This window comes from Rhodnius prolixus, unplaced genomic scaffold (genome assembly GCF_049639745.1).
Source record: "Rhodnius prolixus isolate KJV_2025 unplaced genomic scaffold, Rpr scaffold_3, whole genome shotgun sequence".
In the NCBI taxonomy this organism is placed as follows: Eukaryota; Metazoa; Arthropoda; class Insecta; order Hemiptera; family Reduviidae; genus Rhodnius; species Rhodnius prolixus.
The window spans coordinates 6,351,159-6,378,057 of NW_027411603.1; the positions used below are offsets into that span (position 1 = coordinate 6,351,159).

The following is a 26,899-nucleotide window of genomic DNA, read 5'->3' on the forward strand; positions in this document are numbered from 1 at the left end:
TTACTGAAAAGTAATGTAATCTCAGTTTAATATTTCTTACTCCTCTTAAAAGAAAGTACTGAAATCACAGTTTAATTTTGCTATTTAGTTACAAATACTTTCCCATTTTATTCGAAACCTTTTCCAAAGAAAATTGTTTTCGAGGATTGTTTGGGGTCGCAACTCTAAGCATTCTTTTAAAAGATCTTTCCAGTGGTAGTTACGTTGTTGCAAAAAAAAAAAATTACAGTCCTAAAGGAGGAATGGCCCTTTATTTTAAAGAAATTTTGGGAATTTTAACTTTTATAGAAAAAGAGGAAAAAATTGTCAGCGTTGGGTGATTTTCAACGTTACGCTTTTTCAGGCAGTTTTTGACGATCAACCCTCATACAACTATCCTACCGAACAGTTTTAATAATTTAAAAAAAAAATCACCCGATGCACAACAGAAAATGAAAGTAATTATCTTTGTAGATTCAATTTTTCAAATATAAATGGAATTCAAAAAATAAACAAAATGACCTTGATAAATCACTTTGATTATAAGGGTTTTTTTTGTCAGTTTGAGGTAAATGACTGCTGTTTAAAAAAATAAAGAAAAAAGAGCATTTTGTCTGAATGTACTTCACAAAATAGTCGGTAAAGTGGCACGGCAAGGTGGCGCTAACAATAACTAATCTAATATTGAAGAAAGATGGCTGACCAGAGTGCAGCACTAGACTTCATCGTTGCACTGTTATTAAATGGGAGGTCTTTCTCTTTACGGGAGGATAATAAAGGGGGATTGGCAGTGCTGGAAGTAGGGAAGGGATTGGAGCAAGAGAACTAGACAGTTGAAGAAAGAGAGTACGAGACGGGTGAGAGATTTGTAGAGTAAAGCCGTGAAGAAGATGGAGAGAGAGGCCCCCCAAAGCAAAAACATGAAAACTGGACGAAAACTAAAATTATCTAGCAATTTGAGTGGGTTTTATAATAGGAGGAACAAAGCGAAGGGGGGCAGAAAAATGTTAAATGCCTAAAGAAGTCAAGTGTACTTCAGTCTATAGAACGTGTACTAACTGTCCACATTGTGGTAATGGGGACAACTAGATTATAAGTTATAGAAAAAAAAAAAATCTATATATTTTTGTGTATTTTGTTTTAAGTTTGTTTTGTTTGTTGTTGTTTTTTGTATAACCAAAAAAAAAGAAAAGTGTAAACTAACGACGCGAAAAAATAATCAACTGGAAAAAGGTTAAACATAACCTTACCCAATTCAAAAGATAAAGACGACAATAAAAAAAATTATAGTGTCCTAAAATCTGTGATGGAAGAGACCCGACCTAAGGAGTCGAACAGTCCTCAACAAAATAATATTAATGTAAGTAAACCAAATTAAAAAAAAAAAAGAATGACCAAACAATTATTACTATTTTTGTAATTACACAATCCAAAAACTTGAGATAATATACGTATCAATGGGTACTAAGCCCATGTATAACTAATTCATAAAGGATTCTTCAACCCACTAACAGAATAGAAATAAAACATGACAGCTGGAAGCACCCTCCCGCCCTTTCAGCTTGGATACGGTCTGCTTGAGCTCTAAATGAATAATTTATAAATAAATAATTAAATAAAAATGGATTATTTAATTATAAAAAAAAGGTACGGTTTATATTTTATGAATTAAGAAAAATACAAATTAATGTTATCAAAAAATTGATGTATGAGGGATTTTTTTTCCGGAAGAACTGTGAAAAGGGAGATTTTTAATTTTATTGCAATAGTTAAATAAGTATTAATAATGACATACTAATCATATAATTTTTAAGTTTTTTATTAATTTCCTTTTCTTGTGAATAAGAAATTTCATTCGACTGAAAAGTTTAACTAGATGGCATCTTTACTCCTTAGAAATTTTTGAAATGAACCTAAAGTTTACCTATTTTTCGACATAATCTCCTCATGCTTACACATTTAACCTCATGATTATTTATAGTTGTATGTTTACTTATTACCAGCAAGTTTTTGATTTTTGTTAGAATTTTCATAGCTTGCATTAAGTGTTTTAGAAGTGATTTAGTGTAGTGTGTGATAAACCAAAGGCTTTGTAAAATCTGGTGCGGATTAAACAAGATTAAGCAAAAAACATTTTGTTGAAAATAAAATGATAAGTACCACCAAACTTTTTGAACCTACTTAGGATAACTTTATTACCAAGTTCTCTCGGCCTTGGAATTCCAAAAAAAAAAAAAAATAATAATAAAACTTAGAAAATTAGGTTAAATTATATTATGTTGAGTTTTATTTTTTTCTAAACCGCCTATCGCTAGATCAGACGTTTTGTTAGAACTAGCACATTAAACCTGATAATTGTGCCTTAAAATTATACCATATACCGTCTAATTTATTATCAATGTTTGTAAAGTTGCCATCTGTATTGAAATTAGAGTTCACTTCAATTTTATTTTAGGCTCAAAAGGATGTTATCCCCGAGATATACTAGAGTTTCGCCCCTACCAAACGGACGTTTTGGATCGTCTAAAAGAATTTGATTAAAATGATCCTCTCAGTCTGTTGAGTACTGGATACGAATATATGTGACACTTCCAAACGGATAAAGAGCAGTAGAACCGTGACTAAGAGCAGAGAGCAAAATTCACGCGATTGTCCATTCCTTCACAATATTGAGTTACACTTGTGTTTGCGATCGTTTACCCATTTACATGACTAAATAATTTTGAAAGAAAAATTAATACCATTTTCAAGGATTTAAAACATTTTACCATAGATTAAAACATAGTATTACCATAAAACCAATTGTTCTAAAAAAATTAATAATTATTGAATTAATTTATAAGTACTTCATGTAATATTTGAATAATTTTTGAGATAATCGATGGTGTAAAATTGTATAAAATCTCAAGAAATAATGGGAGCTTATGGTTTAGGAATTTTGTTCCATACTTGGAATATCAAAGACGTACTTTATAGTGAAATAACAGTTTTGGATAGGACTTAACATGTCCTCTCGCAAGTATTTGAATTTTTAAAAATGCCAATTCTTTAGTTTTAAAATTTTCTATTATTAAAAGATAATCAAGATGGTGTCGCTCTACTTAATTTTTATTTTTTGAATTTCTCACATGATTTTTGCACTTACTTTTACCGTGTTCATTCTTTCATCTGTTGGCTCTTCTTCTCTGTAGCACTTCCCTTGCAAATGCAACAGACACTTTGTTGAAATTATTGCATTCTCTCACGAATTTCTCTTCTTTAATAAAGCGGCCATTTGCAAACTTTTCATCGAAGAAGGAAAAACGTTAGAAACACTTCTCTTACCACGACTAATCTAACTAAATTTTATCATATGTGGAATTTGTTTCAATAATATTCAACTCCAATATTATACACATTGAATTGAATTATTACAGCAAAATGATTCTGAAGGAATGTTAGCGTCACAGCTCCCTTGAAAGTGAATTTTTCTTTGAGATAAAAATTGGTAGACCTAAGGTACTTTACGCCAAAGTTCATATGAAACTCGTTGGCAGCAGCTTGGCAAATTACAGAAAACTGGTAGAGCTTTTCTTTTAGCCTTTCATTTCCGGGTGATCTATCACTGTAAATTACTAAATGATAACTTTGAATAATACTGAATTGGTAATCAAAAGAAAGAGTTTAACCATTAATTTAAGGTTGAAAATAAGTAAACACAGAAAACACACCAGAGGAGGAAGACGTTTTGGAGTTGAATTGAAAAAAACGTGTAAAGGAGTTGAGGAATGAAATATTTGAGTTTGCGCTTGAAGGCAGAAATGTTGGGTAGGTAGAAGCATGCAGGCTTGGAAAGCTTAAGAGGATGCTTTATTCAGAGTTGAGAAAGAAATGTATTTCCTAGAAGGCTAGAGTAAGCTTTTCTCTTTAGTTTGAAGCAAGTTCTGCTGCCGGTATTGCCTCCGTAACCGAATGAATTTTTTTCAAGTTTGTGAAGTACGAAAAGTAAGTTTTTACAAATTAGTGACCATTACACTTATTCCTTAAAGAAGTACTTAGCTGGTACTTCTTTATTTTGTTTTAGGGAACTTACTATTTCCTTATGTGATAGATACCCCCTATCTATGATAACCTTCAAAGAAAGTTCCTTATTAGTTAACCAATTACTATAGTTTTTTTTTTAAATTGTTAATTGTTCCATAAAAACGGAAATAAACACACCTTAATTACAATTTAAAGGTAGTTGAACATTTTATATATGGTTTATCACTTACTAATTTGAAGTTAGTTTTTAATTGTAACTTTAAAAAAAAAAAAAAACTAGTTTTTTGTAGTTTCCTTTAAAAACTATTTTAATTTTAAATTTACTAATTAATGAACATAGTTTTTTTTTTCCTAATGACTGTTGATTATTTTAAATGAACGTTGTACATTCATTATGGGCTAAATAGTTGAATGAGGCATTTTAATAATAGTGGGAACTCGACGCGGAGATCCCGGGTTCGAAACCAGCTCAAAATGTGGTGAAGGACAGTGCTGTCTGTTACTGGAGAATTCGACAGTGAACCGAAACAAATCCCGTTTAGTTTAGATTACTGGTCACCACTGGTTAGGTTAGTACGTCCATGCAGAGTATGGCCTTTGGAGTTTCTTTGCCCAAGAGCTTCTTCGAGGTGATGCGACAGTGTTGTCTGTATCTAATGAATACTGTCCGGAAGGCTGGCAGTGCACAGATAACAGCCCCAGGTGCCTAACGATCTTAGATCACGTCTCACAGATTAAAAGTTTTATTTTGCTGAGAACACAATAAACATGCGTGCTACCGACGAATAAAATTTGAAAGATATTATCCAGTACAATGGGCGTAACCACAATTTGAACATAGAAAGCCATGATAGAAAGCAAACTTACTTACTCAGAACCCACACTGGCCAATTCTCAAGTATATACATCATCAGCAAGTTCACCTGCTCCAATTTAGTCCCTAATAAAACTAGCACCAGCCTTGAGAAAGGTCACACACCACAGCCTGTTTTATTTATTTTTTTTATAAGGGTGCCTTACTTATATTAATTTTGCTGAAAATAAAAATGGTTTGTTTCCCTTTTATGTTGTTTTTAAGGATGCCCTTTTTTCCCTCAGGCTCCATCATTATATCTCATTATGACACAACTAACTCCGATAGCTGAGACAGAGTAGGTTACACTATCGTATCTCAACAGGTCTACCAACACCCACATTGGTTTGGTGTAATAAATCTAGTTCACCTACCTAAATTAGAAAAGAATAACGTGTAATAACTTGGGAAATTTTTGCTAAAGCTCCAGGATGATAGAGGTAATTTTTTTTGCGAAATTAATTTGGTTTTTTAAATTATATTATTATATTTTTTGTTTACATTTAATAATTTCCTAAAGGTGTGGTTCTTTAAGAAAATTTCAGAGAGCAATTACTACATTACTGTAGCCTGTAACAAGGCTCATTCTTCGCATCGGATGGGAATTTTATAGGAAGTTATTGAATCAACTTTGAGAAAAATAAATAAATAACGTAGTAAATAAACAAATATCCTTGAAGTAGGTTCATTTTTGCAGGTATTAGTCTCAACGCAAGATATTTAATTCCTAGTAATATTAGTTAGGAGGTAATACTGTACGAATTATAGTGAAGTGACACATTAGAGGGATGTCCACTCCAGAACTGTGTGCTAAAATAAATTTTCTTGAAGGGGGGGAATTTAAAGTAAAATTTGTGATCATATAATTAAAGTGGTACTACTGATTTTTTTTTTTTAATTTCCTCTAAAAGTCAGTATTTTAGTTACACATTTAATCTGAATCACACATTTAACCCGATTCACACAATCAAGAGTACATATTAGGTTCCTAAATACCCAAAACTGGCATGCTGGAGGAATAGAATAGAATAAATAGTTATTACAATAAATATATACATAAAATAAATATAGAAGTATAAATGTATTATACATTTTAACCTTCTTAACTAAGTGAAGAAAGAGAAAAGTTAAGTGAGGAGGATTGGAATGCAGGGTAAAAAGGAGAGGAAAAAGCTGCAGCTAGTGTAGAGAGTTAGAGTAGGATATGTTTTAGTCTTTTGTGTCTGTAGGAGGATAGAAGGATCTGTAGGAGGCTATGTCGCGTCATAATGGATTGGGATGGACAGTCTAGGATGGAAAGGAGTTTTGAGCAGACGATTTCTGGATATAGGAGTGTACCAGGGGGATAATGGTCGCAGTCTCCGTGGAGTGAGTCAATAGCTAGGTCTTCTGTGTCTGTATGTTGTAGAAGGATCTGTAGGAGGCTATGTCGCGGCATAGTGGATTGGGATGGACAGTCTAGGATGGAAAGGAGTTTTGTGCAGACGATTTCTGGATATAGGAGTGTACCAGGGGGATAATGGTCGCAGTCTCCGTGGAGTGAGTCAATGACTAGTGCGTCGTGGAAAGTCTCAGAAATTGGTTTTGCGTTATCTTTGGAGTTTCTTGATGTCGCTACGTACTAGAAGTCCAGGCTCCAGGCGGAGCAGGCGTTGGAGCAACATCGGGGTCTAATGACTACTGTACATGTTGGAGAAAGTATTCTACCATCTTCTGCACCAGAGATATCTTTGAAGTCGAATTTTAGTTGTTTTTTTTATATGAAAATTGAAAAATATGCATGAGTAAAACGTAAAATAGAAAGATTTAATCAGAATCGAATGAGCCATTTTTATGAATCGCTCAGAGGAAGCCTTAAAAATCGATTTAATCGATTTTTCCTATTCTATCGATATTTTTTAATTTTCAAGCAGGGGGAGGAAACACAATAAAAACACACTTCTCTGAAATTGTATTTTCGAGTGATACTCGATTTCAAAAATTTGACTCCCACTACTTCCTATTTACTTCCGTTTCTAATAAGTAAGAAAGTAAAAATATTTCCTGCTTGCATTGTTTACAAATTATATATACATTCCCCACCAAAATTACCACCCGCCACATTTAATTCGTTCATTTATTTCTTTTTCCATATAGATGTATTATAAGATGCTTTAAAAGCGTGGCTATGTCAGACCGGGCCCGCTCGGCTCGTAGCTCTAAACATGCAACATTCAAATTAGAGCTAATTATTCTATGAGTGAGAGCACTAGCGTGTTAGCCTAATTAAAAATCCTTTACTACGATATTTAAGTAGATACTAAAACCTCTTAAGTTTATTTTATAATGTTGGTAGAACTTCATTCTTAAGGCTTTTGAAATTAAAAATTCATTTTTACCGAAAATATCTGCATTGAGATTCCCGAGAAAATGAGGGTTTTTGAATACACTGGGTGAGTATTCAAATTTGATGTTTCGTCGTCATGAGGCAACCGGGGGAACGTGTCAGGAAGATGAAGGTAATAAAATCGGGGGTACCCATTATTTGAGGCAAAATGGTTGTTTTGGGGGGGGGGGAAACTACCTGGTGCTTGAGGAGGACATATCCTTGGAACCTTGTCAAATCCTGCGATTTCTAGGTTATCCTGGAATTAGAGGACTTGCCGGTTACCATCAACATTTTAATGTAGATATTAAGCCCATCCGATACGACTTAATAATGAAAAACTTTGCATGAATTAACCTAAATGAATTAATTAATTCACACTGTTTATAATATTTGTTCCAAATCTTGCTGCAATACACTGCACAAAACTCAATCTATATTTCATCAATGACTCGTCAGTACTACTTTTGGGAGTGTAAACATCAGTAAATTTATCGTTCCTACACGATCTTGATAATATTCCGCTTTCATTGCTTTCATTATCAGTATCAGGTAAAATGTATACTTTTATTTCTTCTGATTCTTCATAATCGCTCCAGAATCACCTTGATCTGCATAGTCTGCTCTACTCTTATCCATCCTCGTATTTACTATACAACATGATCTTCCTTTAGCAACATATATTGACCGATATTTACAAGAATGAAACCTTACAGACTAACAACAATTTGGCCGTGACTTGTACCAAGAGATTCTAACGATAAACAAAGTGTAATACTGATCTGTGTTGTTTCCCACAAGTAACAGAAGTGTTACCAAATTAAGTACAACTAGACATTTACAACAGTAACTTTGGTGGCATGATGAGTGTAGCTCGTCATTGTGCTGCATGGCATGAAAACCAATGACGAGCTAGTCTTGTCATTTTACCGGAAGCGGTTAATCCATATTAATGTAGATCTTAAAAAGTCGTAGTACAATGTCCGGAAGAGGAAAAGACTAAAGGACTGCAAGGGTATCTGTAAGCATTTACTATAAGAGTATCGAGGAAAGAACAAGACGGACAAGCTGACCCTAATAAAAAGTATTTTCTAGGTCTCCACATCAAGGTTTGACGAAATAAGTCTTGCAAATTCTGGAGTTTGCAGCGAATCACAGATTAAGTGATGATACAATTAACTAAAGCTTAGCAAAAAAAAAAGAAAAGTTCATTAAAGACAAACAATCACGTGATCGCTAAAGTCAGACTTTTAGCTAAACACGTGCTGTGTAGTATCTGTAAAGCATTTCCTACGACTTCGAGGTTGTTATTCCAACTAACCAATTGAGTCACCCAGCCAATATCATTTGAGTATTAAACTTAAAAATATATGTTAATACTAAAAATTTTACTGGTAAAGTACATTCCAGTGAAGAAAGAAACCTGTATGAGTACGCAGCAGCAGCAGCAGTAAAAGAAACCATGGCTACCTTGATAATATCTGCACGTTCAGACATGAAATTAATTACGTCATATATATATATATACGTACTTCTCTGGAAGCACGATTCTAATTTTCTATATGGCTGGCTGGAATGTTTAAAAACTTCTTCTTTTTTTCTTAGTTTTTATATAATTATTTATATAAAACATGATTTCAATAAATATTCAATTATTATTAAAAATGATTCTCGTCTGAATAACATAGTTAAATTCTAAAAAAACTTAAATAATAATTTATATATCAGATCAATTTTATGAATAGAATTTTGATTTTGTAATAAAATATTGTATAATCATCTTCTATAGAACAGATTTTAAATTTTATTTAATAAAATAATTTGGTTGTACAAAAGTTATAGGACGTGATCAATAATTTACTGCCGTAATATAACTAACTAAGAATTTTTATTACTTTTTAGTGATCGTAAATTATTAATATTTAGGAATTATATTAGCGAGGATTCGGACAAAAAACAAAAACAAACAAACAAAACAAAACTGAGCAAATCAACTTTTTGCGCCAAAGTTTCGACAAATTTATTGTCTTCCTCAGGGCGAGGTTATACGTGTTGGTTGTGGGTTACAAAAAAAAAAAAAAATCTTTCATTTGACTAAATTTTGGGGGAGGGGGTACTTATTTCAGAACATTCTGTGGATGGTTCCGTTTTTGTCATTTTAATAAATGTTTGATAAATTAGACCAGTTTTTTTTTTTTGAAAAATTAATTACCTATATTTAGATTACACAATGATTCTTAATGAAACAAAGTACTATTGAATACGTTCAACCTCGAATAATAAGTATAATTCAGCCAATAGTAAAAATTATTTACTTTCTAACCTCAAAGCAAACGGAAGGTTATAATTTTTTTTTTTGTTTATTTAGTAATCGATTTTTTTTTTCCGAAATGTTTTTGCTAACCTAACTGAACTGATCTAAACTAACCTTATCTAAACATATGTTTAGTTTTTATTTCAAATTTTGTAAGTTAATCGTAATTTGATTGAAATAATTTTAAAAAATAAATTAAAATAATCAATTTGTGTTTAGGTTATACGTAAAGTGAATAAATAATTAAAATTATTGTAAAATCTGTGCTAGTTATATGGAAAACAGTATTAAAGTTGTCAGCCAATTATTTTTATATATTATTTATGACATCAATTAGTGATAAAGACCGCCTTGAATACAGAATTATACTAGGGAATATATAATTTAGACATATTGTTCCTTCTTGCTGTTTTATTCTTTTATTTATTTAACTAAATTATTTAACTAATAACTAGTCTTTAGATTATTATTATTAAATTTACTTCTTATTACAGTAGTGTTTATTACATGTTACGGTTACAATAAATTACTGTTAGTTTTTTTTGTAAATATCAGGATTTCATTACAAAAACCGTTGTATATTCTTTAGGATTAAATTCTTGAGTATTTTTACATGAATATTTGTGGAAACGTATGATTCTTTTTTTGTGGGGGTGGGCCCACTGAGTACGGATTTCAAAATAATGGAAGCATATTCAAGTTCTGGACATGTAAGGACCAGTAGTGGTATCAGGATTCCAGGTATTTTTTTTGGGAGGTGGGCCCACTGAGTACGGATTTCAAAATAATGGAAGCATATTCAAGTTCTGGACATGTCAGGACCACCAGTAGTGGTATCAGGATTTCAGGTGTTTTTTTTTTTGGGAGGTGGGCCCACTGAGTACGGATTTCCAAATAATGGAAGCATATTCAAGTTCTGGACATGTCAGGACCATTAGTGGTATCAGGATTTCAGGTGTTTTTTTGTGATCTTTGATGTCCTAAACATTTACCTATAGATTTAGGCTACCTTATTAATCACTTCATTAAAAGCTCCTTGAATTAGAGTCGCTGGCCCATGAATTCTCATCAATGTTCGCTCAATTCTTTTGCTCTATTTAAGAGAGAGACAGAAAATCTCTCTTAAGAGTGTAATCATCCATTAATAAATACCATCATCAGTCAGTTATTTTTTTTTTTTTCCTTAAAACGCCATTGTCGGGCTATTTAACTTAGAACTCCTTCCAGTGAGCGAGAGAGAGATACTCCTCATTATGTTTTGGTTAAAAATTTCGTAACCCATTATGAAACACCTTATTAATTATTATTAAGATCGTTAGAAAAAATGGAGGCAATTACTTTTCTTTTTTCTTGAAAACCAGTTTTTTGAAAGCGGTTCGAACTCTTGTTTCTTTTCCTTCGTCTTCTTCTTCTTCTTTTTGATGCTACCGTAATGTGGACGAAAGAAGATCTTCAGTTAATGTCAGTTTATTTTTAAATTTTTTAATACTCAGTCGATTAGAATTTCCAAAAACAATATTTTGTTTGCTACACTTGTTCGGCATTTTCACACGCTGATGGTAGAGAGCTTTACAGAACAATATCAAGCAATCTGTACCTTCTAAATCTTCATCAAATACCTTGTATTTGAAGAAAGAAACACATCCTTAATGCGTAATTTATACAATCCCATTTAATACTCACTAAACTTATAGTTCAAAAATCATCTTTGAAGTAGAAGAACCAAAGAATACACTGATCTAGTAAAAATCGCGGAAAACTAAAGAAAATCTTAAAAAAGAGAAAGGGTTTTAGGCTCAAGGGGTTAATGCGCTGGAGAACTTGAGTTCAAAACCAGGCTAGTATCCTCTTATATTTTGACCCTGTATTTATTATTAATGACACTGGAATATTAACTTACAGAAAAGCCTACTCAACCTACGCCTCAGGAAGTACAAGTTTTTCTAAAAAAAAATGATAGATCTAAGCGGATGTAAGTAGTTTACAATCTTGGAGAACATATTTCAACGTATATTCGCGTATAAATATATATATATATATTTGGTAACTTATTGGTAACCAGAATGAAAACACGTCATACATCTTGTTATACGTTGTGTTGAGATTATCTTCAATAAACTCGGTTTCTTCAGGGTTACCGTTTAAAGCAAACTAAACGGACAACTACGTAAAACACACCGACCAATTTGTAAAAATCTTCTTTTTTTGGATTTCTCGGGACCTGAAAATTTTCCGGCGAAAATTTGCATCAAAAATCTAGTAGAGAAAGTCAAAATAGGTACTTTTGAAAAGAAAATGTCTTTTAAGTTAAAAGAACCACTTAGACTATTTGAAGGTATTTAAATTTCTTACAGTTTAAACTTCCCCACACTAGACCAAAAAAGAACAGAACTAAACAGACGCAACTGTCAACTTAAAAGTCTCTTAGACGAAAGATCAAAACTCTTTCTCTGGACAACAAAAGACTATAATTTATACTTCTATTTTGAAACCCATCTGGGCGTATGGAATAGAGCTGTGGGGTTCGACCAAACGCCTCCAATCTCCAAAGGATTCAATCTCTTCAATCTAAAATACTTCAAACTACATTCATCGCCATAAACTTCTTTTAATAAAAGATAAGTTTCAGTAGCGGTTTTACCAAGTTTTGATGTGAAATTTCACGACAATTCGTTGCTCTACTACATGTGTAGTATCATGTTTTCGGCAAAACGAAACTAGCACCTCTTACCCAAAACGACGGTTCCGGTTAGACAGATTTCTCTACTAACACGTGAGACGCTGCAATCGAAAGAGAAGGTTTTACGCTGCATAGCTGTCTCGGTCGTTAAGATTTGGCGCATGTATAGTTCTTCTGTAGCAGCATCAGACTCATAGCCACACCTCGTATAAGTAAACGCTCCATTTTATGTCTCCTAACCTGGACTATTACACACTGAACTTAACATTCCTCTTTTATCGCACAAGTTGCTGAAAACCTGATACAGAAAACTCCACTTCAGCCTGCAATCTCACGCAAAATCCTCTAACTCAAAATCTTTCTTCTAGAACTCTACCTGATAACCCGGACAAGACGTCTTAAGAGACAGTGGCCTCCTGATCTCCTCTCTAGTGAAGTGAGAGAGACTAACAGTCTAATGTTTTGGAGTGTTACCACTGGAGTAACTTCTCCACTCGTCACCTTATCATTTATTACTCTATTGTTATCATTGTTACTTATAGCGCTAACGCGCTGATTGTAGCATAAGTAAACGCAAGAATAAACAGTTTAAACTTATGATTCGAATAAAATAAAATGATAGAAATTGCGCTGAATATTATTATTATTATTATTTAATAAGAAAATTACCGTTTGTTGACAAGAGGGATGCAAAGGTGTCTTTGAAAGAACATTCGTTCATTGGATGTTCCTACTTATAAGGGAACATCTGTACGGTTGATCGTATCAGGTCGATACGAATTGAAGCAGGTGTCTTCAGTATGTTCTCACTACGGTAATTTGGGGTGGGTAGGGAAGGGGGGCGTATATTCTCAATTTTGTTTCAGTTTAAAAGGCTATCTGACCCGCACTTAAAACTGCTGAAAAGGAACTGTCGGATGTTTAATGCTTTTTAGGTATCGAGGAAAAAAAAGAAATCGATTCAATCGATCAAAAAGTTCCGATGTCTCGATGAACTGCCACCAATAACTGTTCATCTGTTCAGAAAATCGTATTTTACAATTTATTTCTTTGTTTTAACATTGTTTTTAGGAAGATGATTTTAGTAAAAACAAAAAAAGGGTAAGTTTGTAGAAAGAAATGCGATGAACAGTTAGAAAATTGCCTCCATTAAGGATACACTGGAAGAAATTTCTTAAATCTGTTGTTGGAACTAGGATAGTCTTTAAAGATTCATTCGACTGTTCCCCTTTACAACTTACTTAACATAAATTATTCATTTTTCCTTCCGCTAGGTTCTTCAGTCTCTGTATACCTTAAGGCTGTGAATAAATAACTACATGGCTTGGAAACAAATTGTAAATAAACATTAGGAGTTCAAAAGAAAGAAAAGAAATATGTTATAGAGACAAGCGTAGTTCAAGAAATTGTGCTGACTTGCCCACTACAGCATCCACTTCTCATTTCAGACTTAATCCAATTCTGGCTTCAATAAATAGCCAACAATATTTGCAATAGAAATGGCTCATCCAAACATCCAAAAAAATTTATCGCGCGTCCTCTAAGCTCAAGTCAGTTCTTTAGGGGCTACACAATCGAATATTATATAAAGGTAAAAATTTATCACAAAAATTTGTAATCTTAATTCCTCTTATTAACCATTTGGAATAAAATGCAAGGCCTAGACTAGTACCTGCAATACATCTTAGCTTTGCGGGTCTAGCCTATAAACGCCTAACATACTTTACTATAAATTCCTCATATTAACACATTAAATAAAATGCAAGGCCTAGACTAGTACCTGCAATACATCTTAGCTTTGCGGGTCTAGCCTATAAACGCCTAACATACTTTACTATAAATTCCTCATATTAACCATTAAATAGAATGCAAGGCCTAGTCTAGTACCTGCAATACATCTTAGCTTTGCGGGTCTAGCCTATAACCGTGACAACACTGTGACAGTGAACTGTAGGAAGCTCCTAGTAGAAGAAAATGTTATGGCCAAGCAGCTGGATTCGAACCCATGATCTCCAGTGTTGGAATCCAGTACACGATAACCGCTCAGCTAATCCCTTCCCTTATTATTATTATCATTATCTCTTTACGCAATCAATAAGTTTAGTTCCACTTGCACAAACTAGGTTAAACATGGTATTTTCATTTAAAGTAAATTACAGTACCGGTAACTGAGATTAATATATCTCTCTGTCTCTCTCTCATATATGAGTGCATGTTTGCGCACGCTCTACACAATTGCTTCTTCAACTCTGTAATTGTTAGTAATTATTGAAATTAGTTACTCATAGGTACAGAGAAGCCGCGATAAAGAAATCAGCCAATGATTTCTTATTCATTTTCATTTCATACTAAATCAGTTTTATTTTATTTTAGGTTGGTACTTACAAATATACCTAATATTTAGTGAAACAATGATTATGGCGTATATTATTATGTAATAATTATAGTATATAATTTATTTTAACCGTTTCTTTTTACAAATTTTTTTGGAAAATGATTTTCATTAAAAGATAATGTTTTTAAGAGCCTTTGTGGGTGAAAAAATGTGTATTTAGCGTTTGGGGTGGTGCGTCTTTGTGATAAAAATAATCTCAACCGGAAAACGGAAGCTTAAGAATCTAAAACCTTGGTTTATTATCAACCAATGAAGTTATACGAGGGTCGTTTGAAAAGTCCGTGCAAAGTAAGAGAGATAGCACTACTGGCGCGTATCGAGGTTATGCTTAGTTAGTAGCATCTCTTGGAAGAACACACACCAAGTTTCAGCCAGATCGGTCTATTTCTTTGTGTTTGGCATTCGTTTGAATCGAGGAAGTCGAGTGATTTTCAAAAAATGGACGAAAAAGAATTTCGTGTGTTGATTAAACACTACTTTATGAAAGGCAAAACGCCTCAGGAGACTAAAGAGAAGCTTGATAAACATTATGGTGACTCTGCACCTTCGATTAGAACAGTTTATAAGTGGTTTCAAAATTTTCGGAGTGGCCATATGGGCACAAGTGACGCTAAACGTTCTGGACGCCCTGTTGAGGTTACTACTCCAGAAATCATTGATAAAATCCATGATATGGTGATGGATGACAGAAGAGTGAAGGTGCGTGAGATTGCTAGTGCTGTGGGCATCTCGAATGAACGGGTACATAATATTTTGCATCAACATTTGGACATGACAAAGCTATCCGCAAGATGGGTGCCGCGATTGCTCACGCTTGACCAAAAACGAAATCGTGTGAAGTGTTGCAAGGACGGTTTGCAGCTGTTCCAGAAGAATCCGCACGACTTTAAGCGTCGTTTCGTCACTGTGGATGAAACATGGATTCATCACTACACTTCTGAGACCAAAGAACAATCTAAACAATGGGTTACCAAGGGGGAATCTGCGCCAAAAAAGGCGAAGACCGTTCCTTCGGCCGGAAAGATTATGGCGACTGTCTTTTGGGATTCGCAAGGAATAATCCTCATCGACTATCTGGAAAAGGGTAAAACTATTACAGGTGCATATTATTCATCGTTATTGGACCGTTTGAAAACCGAGCTGCAAGAAAAACGCCCACGATTGGCCCACAAAAAAGTCCTTTTCCATCACGACAACGCACCAGCTCACACCTCAGCAGTTGTGGTCGCAAAATTAATGGAAATAGGGTTCCAACTCGTTTCACATCCCCCCTATTCTCCAGACTTGGCTCCCTCGGACTACTATTTGTTCTCCAATATGAAGAAATGGCTGGCGGGAAAAAGATTTTATTCAAACGAGGAGGTGATTACAGAAACGAATAGCTATTTTTCAGACTTGGACAAATCCTATTATTCGGAAGGGATCAACAAACTAGAGCAACGTTGGACGAAGTGTATAAGCCTAAAAGGAGACTATGTTGAAAAATAAAAAAGGTTTACCCCAAAAAATTAAGTAGTTTTTATTTTTGCACGGACTTTTCAAACGACCCTCGTATTATGAGTTACACTTGTCCGTAATTAGAGTACTCTATTCAAGTTATTATATTTTTGTATATATATATTTTACCGATAAATAAGTATTATATATTTATATTATCCATTGTCTAGTATTAACTGCTTTAAATAATTCTTATCCAATCATATAGTTCACCAAACTAGTGGATAATTTGGTCTGTTATAACTCCATGTTCAACTGCTGTAATTTCGTATGAAATATTCAGTTAGGTATTGGAACATATGTAACCTAATTGGTTTTCCCATTAGTGATTTTCTAGGAAAAACATTTTCTGTTTTTTTTTAGCCGTGGAAAAACTTTTTACTAAAGTTCAAATGAATGTAAATAAAATATAGTTCAACGCTTCGATTTATTGAATAAGAAAGACTTTTTATCTCTCTCGCTCACTCTTAGAAAAAAGACTTTTGTAAATATTAGATTTAAAAATACGTATTCCAAATGTTAATATGGTGACAAACAATATTTACACCTTGTCCACCACAATCTTAACCAATACACTCCCAAAGATGCAACAAAAATTTTACTTCCACCTTACAAAATATAACATTCCTCAACTCTGGTCTTTACAAGCAATTGAAAAACGGAGGGAAACTCTGTCCAATTATACAACAGGTCTACCACACAAAATATGGAGAAAATTACCAATCATAAATTTTTTTAAATATTTGGCGAGAAATTAAAACTGTTCAAAGGTGCCCCCTGTTTAAAGGGGCCCCCCTCTCACTTATAAGTATTTTTTTAAGTAGTTCTACAAATTTTATTTTAAATTTTTTCTTTTTTTTCCTTAAAAAGAAAACTTAGAATAAAAGGGCTTTTCTTTGCGAGAGGTAAATGGTAGATGGATTTTCTTGGGTAACTGCGATCTCTCTGTGTAATTTAAAACAATATTAATAAGAATTAAATTTGTAATATAATATAATTAGCTGACCGGAAATGCAATTTACGGTAGATTTTATCGATTTTTTCCCTTATCGATAGTTTATCACTTTTTTAAAAAAATAAAAAATTTAATAAAATAATTGGTCGTAATGGTTCTTAGTTTGTTAAAGACGCGCTTATCTTTATAGAGTTGCAATTATTACCTATATTTTTACTTTTTCCTGAAATTGTACATAATGAAAAGTTAATAACGTTTTTGTATTCTTGCACAATGTTTGCACAAAAGTACTTACTAATGATTGCAACTAAAGATAAACAAATTTCCCGTAAATTTAGCGCCCCCTCCTATTATTTAAGTGCAAATTTTACATTTTGTCTTGTATTTTGAATCCATTAAAGATAATAATTTTTAATAAATACATTCTTGTTTTTGAAAAAGTTTAATTACGAAAAAACTCTGTTAAAAGGAAGTCAGTCGTACGATTTATTCTTATCAGTTTCCTTTTTTTTAGTCGAAATATTTGAAATTATTGTTTGACCACACAATAAATGTAATAAATAAATGAATAGTGTAATAAGAACACTAACAAGGGCTCGCTAATAGTTTGAAATAAGAAAAAAAATGAGTTAATTGTTTCCTGTTTTGTTCTGTAACTTTCGTCATAATAATTTAATGTCGTAATCGACAGTTTATCACTTTTTTTAAAAAATTAATTGGCCGTAATGGTTCTTAGTTTAGCAAATAAATGAATTCTATATAAATTAATAATCTTTTTGTATTTATTCAAAACTTTTTAATTTCTTTTAGCTCTTACAGAAGGAAGTGATTGTGATAGCGCAGATTATCGATTTTTCATAATCGAGAGTTATCACCAAGAAATACTCGAATGCAGAGATCTTTGTTTCTTCTTGCCTGTACATTTGTGTTAGGTCCCCGTATAATATACATGAAAACGTAAAATCACAAGAGTCCAAAATTGATATTTTTAAATTGATTTTTCACATTTTTTTTTTTATAAAAACAATAGTATTTTTAAATAAAAATCGATACTAGCAGCTTATTAGAAATCGATCTGTAATGTTTAATTGAAATATTTTTCCAGAAAGTATCATTCAGGATATTTTTTGGGGGGAGGAGAGAGTGAAAACAGGCCACCCTTCCGTCCAGTATAATGTACGGTGTCATCTTCTGATAACGTCATGCATTTAGTAAAAGTAAAGTAATTGCCTATTTTTTCAGGCTGGCTTTACGTCCATCTACCAAATTAGGTGCCGTGTACGGAGGCGACTAACAAACATACTTTACTATAAATTCCTCATATTAACACATTAAATAAAATGCAAGGCCTAGACTAGTACCGCAATACAGATTAGCTTTGCGGGTCTAGCCTATAACCCCTAACATACTTTACTATAAATTCCTCATATTAACACATTAAATAAAATGCAAGGCCTTGACTAGTACCGCAATACATCTTAGCTTTGCGGGTCTAGCCTATAACCCCTAACATACTTTACTATAAATTCCTCATATTAACACATTAAATAAAATCCAAGGCCTTGACTAGTACCGCAATACATCTTAGCTTTGCGGGTCTAGCCTATAACCCCTAACATACTTTACTATAAATTCCTCATATTAACACATTAAATAAAATGCAAGGCCTAGACTAGTACCGCAATACAGATTAGCTTTGCGGGTCTAGCCTATAACCCCTAACATACTTTACTATCAATTCCTCATATTAACACATAAAATAAAATGCAAGGCCTTGACTAGTACCGCAATACATCTTAGCTTTGCGGGTCTAGCCTATAACCCCTAACATACTTTACTATAAATTCCTCATATTAACACATTAAATAAAATCCAAGGCCTTGACTAGTACCGCAATACATCTTAGCTTTGCGGGTCTAGCCTATAACCCCTAACATACTTTACTATCAATCCCTCATATTAACACATTAAATAAAATGCAAGGCCTAGACTAGTACCGCAATACAGATTAGCTTTGCGGGTCTAGCCTATAACCTCTCCGCCGTCTTGGCGCCTACTTTATGCATTTAAGTAGATCTATAACTTTTTTTGAAAAAGATTTTTACCCAGAAGACTATATTTAAAATCTAGTTAATTTGTTATTCGCCAGTGTGAGATGGAAAAACTCTACGCTATTCAAAGACCAATCCTGTGACGATAAGAAAAAAAGTAATAATAATGAATAACTGATTGAGTGTAGGACGAAAAATCGAACCTGAACTGATCTATGATTCTCGAGACATTAACTCGTAAGTTCTCGTAATTTTATTGTTAACTAAAAATGTAATTTTCCTTGGCCTATCTGTTTTGTTGATTTGTTTTGATGTATCGATGTTCTAAATCAATTGAAAATACTAAAGTTGTATTAATTTATTTATTATTAATTGAAAGCAAAAAAAAAACTAGAGCGTAATAAAAACTAGTTTTATTCTTTTTTATTTCACCCAAATGTAACCGAAAAAAATTTTAAGGTCACGGTCTTGCAAAGGTCTTTGGCTGGACTTGAACTTTCACTGGATGGAGGATAATAACTCCTTCTCCTGCTCCTAGTTCAATGTCCAGACCTTTTTTTTATGGGGGCGTCTTTGTCTGTCTTATTAGTTTTCTATATTTACAAAAAGACCAAAAAAACAACATTAAATTAAATTTTTTTGTTTAATAATATTTATGTGATTATATATTTTATTATTAAGTGTGTGAGCAAGTGTAACTCGAAAACGGATGCACGCATTGATGTTTCGGAATCGGTGCCATCCTGGAAAGCTATTGGACAAAATCAGCCAATCGCGATGGCCATTTTATTCACTCGATTTTCATGTTTTGGAATTTTCTGGAAAAACGGCTTTAACGGTATACCATAAACTTCGTATACTCATAGCACGGAAGTAGATTAGTAACTTCTTAGGATAGTACTTGGGTAGTGTAGCTCAAGTTTCCCTCTAGAGCAGTGATTCTCAACCACTGAACCGAAGCACTTTTGCGTGCCGCCGCGAAAGTTTTTGAAGTGTACCGCCAAATTTTAGAAATGCAGACAATAAAAATTATATATTAAATGTAGAAGACGATATGAGAACAGCATTATCATTTATACGACCAAACTGTAATTATCAAAAAAACATCAAGCTCAAATTGCTCATTAAAAGTATTCTTATTATTAACTATATAATTAATCCCTTAATAAACGTATACTGTTGTTTTTGCAGGCGCCACGGTAGCCGAGCGGTTATAGGCTAGACCCGCAAAGCTAAGATGTATTGCGGTACTAGTCTAGGCCTTGCATTTTATTTAATGTGTTAATATGAGGAATTTATAGTAAAGTATGTTAGGCGGTTGTAAGCTAGACCCGCAAAGCTAAGATGTATTGCGATACTAGTCTAGGCCTTGCATATTATTTAATAGTTAATATGAGGAATTTATAGAAAAGTATGTTTGCTAGTCGCCTCCGTTCACGACACCTATTGGTAGTTGGATGTAAAGACTGCCTAGAAAAATAGGCAATTACTTTACTTTAATGTTGTTTTCGTAATACATATTATTTTATTTTATATTGAAACTATTTTACACAGTGTATTTTGGATAAGTAAAATACTTTTAAACTTATCTTATTGTTTAGTGTACCGCCAAATTTTAAAATTGTTAAAAGTGTGCCGCTGCGACAAAAAAAAAGTTTGAGAATCACTGCTCGTGCAGATCAGTCATCTAACTTAGTTCACTTTCTCCCTAAGTAATACAAGTGATATTGGAAACGTATAGTTTTAAGTTTTATCATATCTGAGGCCTACAGCATGGAACTGTGTGGGAGGTGTTGAACGAAACGTTCAGTTTAGGAGACTCATGAGGTTTGTGGGAGCGTCTAACTCATTCTAGAAACTTCTTAGGTTCCACCCAGGACGTATACTTGGGATGTGCATTGTTCTCCAGTGAGTGGTTAATCCCGGCCTACTGGCGGCTCCCCCCTTCACCTTCTATTATAGCCTTTTTGTTCCTTTATTCTTGGGGAAATCTAGGCTCAAGTGGCAACTATGAGAGGATAGCTTTAGCTGGTTCCAGGGAGTAGCCGCTCCACTAAATCACTGCTCCCAACCGATCTGTCCTTGCAGCAGATCAGGAGTCGCCGAATCTTGATTTACTACTAATCATTTTTGTTTATCAAATAAAAAGTACCTTCACGCAGAGCTCGTGAACTGGAAATCTCCCATGCACTAGTTCCCGGTTATAGCTACTACCCCAAACCTGACCATTCCACATACACGTGGAATAAAATGTCTGTGAGAGTTTCACAAATTGCATTTTAATTAAAAACTAAGGCTAATTAGAATTTATAACTATTTACTTAATTTAAATTCAATGTAGGTTATGTACAGAGTGTTTATAAATTAAAGTTAAGATAGTAAAGTTGGCAGCACTGAATAACTTTTCCTTTTCTACTTTTCAAACTGATAAAAACCATTTTAGTTGGTGTACGGCACGCCAATTCTCCATAAATAGTGCGCAGAGTGAATAGGGCACGCAAATACTTAACTCGTTAGTAAAATAGATATTATAATGAACGGATTGTAATTATTTATCTGAGTATTTTTTTGTACTCGTATGTACGTAATTTATGTAAAACAAATGGCCCCCCCTACTAATGATAGAAAGGAAGTTCAAAAATTCTGGTTTGAAAAATTTAATACAATTTATCGATCTTTTGCTTAAAAATATGTACATATATTGAAGCTTTTCTAAGGCGCCACGGTAGCCGAGCGGTTAAGAGGCGAGACCTGCAAAGCTAAGATGTATTGCGGTACTGGTCTAGGCCTTGCATTTTATTTAATGTGTTAATATGAGAGAATATTGTAGTAAAGTATGTTAGGCGGTTATAGGCTAGACCCGCAAAGCTAAGATGTATTGCGGTACTAGTCTAGGCCTTGCATTTTATTTAATGTATTAATATGAGGTATTTATAGTAAAGTATGTTTGCTAGTCGCCTCCGTCCACGACACCTAATTGGTAGTTGGACGTAAAGCCCGCCTGGAAAAAAATAGGCGATTACTTTTATTGAAGCTTTTCTGTTTATCATTTCCTTTTCTTGTCAATTATCGACTAAGAGCATCGGCGGCTTAGAAGAAGAAGGTAAAGAAAATAATAGCTTCTCAAAACGGCAGAGAAACTCCGAACCGCCAAATTTTTACAAGATTGAGCGACAAGTTTTGACGAGAGCCTGTAGATTGTAAAGGAAGGAGGAAAAATTGGGGAATTGTTCGCTATTTGGGGGGGAGCCTTCAATTTTTTTTTTTTTTTTAAATAAAGTTTCGGTGGCTAGAATAGCAGGTCTAGTCTACGGATTGCAGACAAGCTAAAGGTTTCTGGGCCAGCAAAAGGGCCAACATGATGTTTGGACAGTGAAGGGTCGCAAATGAATCAGGTATATCAGTGTTTGTTTTTAGCCACTGGGTTAGCGGCCAAGAGTCTTCATTGACGGAGGATAAGAGGCAAACAGAAATTATTCGTTCATGGGATGGATATCTAGCCACTACGGTTCATTAAGGGCAACCGACGTGAATCTGTATGCTTGTCTGAAAAAGACCGTACATTATGTATGTTTCTCCACTTCTTGTAACCCCGACTTCTATCCTAAAAAAGGGCCCTAAAATGGATTAACGTGGAAAGATGTTTCTGTAATGTACATACACAGTATGCGATTGGTAATTACGCGAGACAAACCCGAAGAAAAACTGGAAAATGTCCATTTGGTGTATTTCCAGTGCGTCGGGCTTGTCTGGGCTAAGGATGTCACTCCTCGGGGGAGGAAAAACCAAGACCTGAGGAGCTTTACCCAGGAGCCGCTCTCCAGAATTAAGAGTCTGATTAAAAGGACGGGTCTCTGGAGGGCTAACTCTAGAGAGGTGGGAGCCCACAATAGATCCCTAAACCCTGGATGGCCACTAAAATAGAAACCAAATTTGAGCTCGAACTGAGTGCGAATGAAAATTCTAAATAATTTCAATCCCTACCAAAGAATTTTGTTGTTTTTGCAGTGTTCAAGGGATTTCACAAATTTATTTTAGCTTAAAATGACAGAAAACCACAGTTGAAGGCTTTGCAGCACTTCCTGCTTTAATTACGTTAAAAGAAATAAAAAAATAAAATTAAAATTAAGTCAAAATTGTTTAAATCATTTGACTATGCGCAGAAAACCTTTTAAGTTCAAGAAAATGGTTGCTATACAATATTTTCCTGAGTAAAATTACCTAATTTGTGGAAATACACTTATTTAATTCAGATGGCTTTGGCTAATTGAGGGTACAAAATATGCTGTATAATAATAACGTTGCTCTCAATCCATCAACGTCATTTCCCTTATCTTCATTATTATGATTATTATTATTTTAGTTAAGAATTTAAAAAGAAAAGTCCAGGGTGAAGACTCACACGATATTTTCTTATTCTGGATTTTGCCCAGAATTTTGCTTCACGTAACCTAGATCTCACATCTACCCAATAATCATCAGGACATAGCAGAGACTTTCAAAAAACAATACTTCAGCTTTAACAGCCACCTTCTCAAAAACACGTCATCAAATAGTATTACGAAATAGCCAATCAAATCAACTCCTGAAGAACAACAAACAAAGCATCAACGGACACCAACTTATCAATAGAATTAAAACAGGAAAGCCTCTTTCTTGTAAAACTTAAATTTTCATCAGAAAATCAGTCATAAAATTAAAAGAAAAGTTTTTCTTGAATCTTATAGACCGGACTGAAAAAGATAAATAATCAGTACGAAATACCTTCTGTTACTGCGACCTATTTGGTCATACGGCATCGAAGAGTATGGGGATCGACTAAATGTTCTAACTTTCTACGCTTCCAGACTTTACAGTCAAAAATACTTCGAAAACTTCTTAACGCTCCGTTCTATTTAGCTAACCTCACCATCCACAATGACCTCATAATCCCTTTCGTTTAAGATCTAGCCAATAACTCAGTTTCTAAAAATTCCATTCCTCTTCAGCAGCTCTAACCTAACCCTCAAATTGCACACTTATCTTCTTCCACATTACCACCAGGTAATCCTCCATGGAGATTGAAGAGAAGATGGCCACCCCGCGATCTACTCTCAGCATCTTAATGGAGTATCGCCACTGAGTGCCTTCTCTCCTAATCACTTTCGTGACATATTATATCACAATTGCTCGTTGCAACAATCGTTGCAGTTGTAAATTGCAATAAAAGATTTAAAAAAAAAATTGCATCAAATAGAATGGAGAAATTATCACAAAAAATATATAGGTGAAACGTCCCACACTCGTATGAAAAACAATACCACTGCACTTTACATAGCGCTGAAAATTATCACACGTTCGATTTCCCGAACACAAAAATCGGAGACAAAAACCCCAAAAAAGGAAAGTATTTGAAATAATTTGAATATAATAGTCTAAATTTTTGAAAACGGATACGAACAAACTAAAAAACATGTTTGCCAACTTACTACAATACACGGAAAAGAACTTCTTTTTTCATTTTGATAATGGCACCACTGATTTGTTCTTAAACAAGAACATTTACACACACACAAAAAAAAACAACCACACTTAGTACCTAAAACAAGACAGGAAAGAAGGCATACCAACCTTGTAATATTTGGAAACTACGTATTCTTTTATATCATTAAAACAATTTACATTATTATCTATTTCTGTCAAAATAAGTTCGACGCCCATTTAGATGATCCCTACGTCGTAAGCTTGGCAATAAAATTAATTTTTTAAAAAAATCTAGGATAGAAATTGGTAATAATCTCTCTCTCTTTACCAGGAACTAAAATCAGACAATGATGTACGTACAAGAGAAGAAAAGAGCTTTGAATTCTCTGTGCAAAATGAAATCATGCTCGTACTGAGGTCTGAACCTCTATCTAAAAGGTAAAAACGGGCATTGCACAAGGGTTGAGAGCTTCTATTTGTGTTTGATAATTCCCCAATCTCTAATGCGGTGACCAAACATGTACCAACCACTTATCATTTGGCTGACTCCGTATAAAATACTTAGCAGTTCTATTGGTAAGATAAAGAAAACCTCCCTGCAAATAATATTCTTATTGTATTTTATTACACACATCAACCACTTACAGGACTGGCTTTTCAAATGGAGAATCAAAACTAACGTTACGAAGTCAAAGTTTTGTAGTATTTACTCTCAGACGGAAAATCCTACCTCCCATCATCTTGAACCAAACTCCTGTACCAACTGTGGACAAAGTACGCTACCTTGGACTGCACATGGACAAACGAATCCCCATACTAGACTGAAAAGACAAGAAACTAACCAACGCTACAAATACTTCTCGCCAGACTACTTGACAAACGTTCGAAACTTAACCTACAAAACAAAAGACTCTTATATCTACTGTTACTGCGACCCATTTGGTCATACGGCGTCGAAGTATGGGGATCGACTAAGCGTTCCAACTCACTACGCCTCCAGGCATTACAGTCAAAAAGTACTTCGAAAACTTCTTAACGCTCCGTTCTATGTATCTAACCTCACACTATCCATAATGATCTCAAAATCCCTTTCATTACAGATCTTGCTAACACTCGTTTTTTCAAATTTCATTCCACTCTACAGCAGCTCATCCTAAACCCCTCTCATAGAACACCTATCTTCCCTCCACATTACCAGGTAATCCTCTAAGGAGATTGAAGAGAAGATGGCCTCGTGATCTACTCTCATCGTGAGAGCAAAGCCCGTTACTGGAGTGGCACCACTGGGTGCCTTCTCCACTCATGATTTTCTTTTATTTCTTTTTTCTTTTACCATATTTGCTTGTTGCAACAACTGTTGCAGCGGTAAATTACAATAAAAGATTTGATTTAAAAAAACAAAAAAAAATTATTAAAATTTTGAGTTTTTTTGTAGTTAATGGCAATTTTATATTTTTTCACAACGTGTATACGAGGGGGTACCCAAAAAAAACCGGAATTATTTTTTAAAAGCTATTTATTTACAAATTTTTTACAGAACAACCTTATCCCCTTCAAAATACTCTCCATTACAACTAATACATTTGTCCCACCGGTGCTTCCACTGTTCGAAACATTTTTTGTAGTCATCTTTAGAAATGGCTGACAGCTCCTTCTTCGTTTTTTTTCTTGACCTCTTCAATGTTGTCAAATCGGTGACCTTTCATGCCCTTTTTCATGCGTGGAAATAAGAAAAAGTCGCACGGAGCCAGGTCAGGCGAGTAAGGTGCGTGGGGCAGCGGAACCATGCCATTTTTAGCCAAAAACTGTGTAACAGAGATGGCTGTGTGTGCAGGTGCATTGTCGTGTTGGTAGAACCAGTCTCCTGTTTGCCACAAATCGGGTCTTTTTTGGCGAACACTATTGCGCAATCTTTTCAAAACTTCCAAATACAAGGTTTGATTGACGGTCTGACCTGGGGGGACAAACTCTGAATGGACTATGCCTTTGGCATCAAAAAAGCAAATCAGCATTGTTTTGATGTTTGACTTGACTTGACGACATTTTTTTGGTCGGGGTGAAGATGACGTCTTCCATTGGCTCGACTGTTGCTTTGTTTCTGGGTCATAACCATAGCACCATGACTCATCACCAGTAATGACGTTTGACAGAAAGTCTGGATCAGTTTCAAGCTGTTGTTTCAAAGCACGACATGTTTCAACTCGATGTTCTTTTTGATTGTCAGTCAGAACTCGAGGAACAAACTTGGCAGCAACCCTTTTCATCCCCAAATCTTCCGTTAAAATTCGCTGAACCGAGCTCCAAGATAACCCACTACTCTCTGA

General features: G+C 34.2%; 1 protein-coding gene across 4 annotated transcripts in view; it reads left to right on the forward strand.

Annotated features, from left to right (window-relative positions):
- The first annotated feature begins 645 nt into the window (after positions 1–645).
- Sp1 (transcription factor Sp8) overlaps positions 646–26,899 on the forward strand; it is a 251,211-nt gene continuing 224,957 nt past the window's right edge. The window contains exon 1 of one of the 4 annotated variants that reach the window (XM_074125737.1): positions 646–1,339. Coding sequence is in view for 1 of the 4 variants with exons in the window: in XM_074125735.1 (XP_073981836.1) it covers positions 1,286–1,339 (54 nt within the window). In the remaining 3 variants the exon portion in view is untranslated. The remainder of the gene's footprint in view (positions 1,340–26,899) is intronic. The other 3 variants (XM_074125744.1, XM_074125739.1, XM_074125735.1) reach the window with 3 other exon arrangements.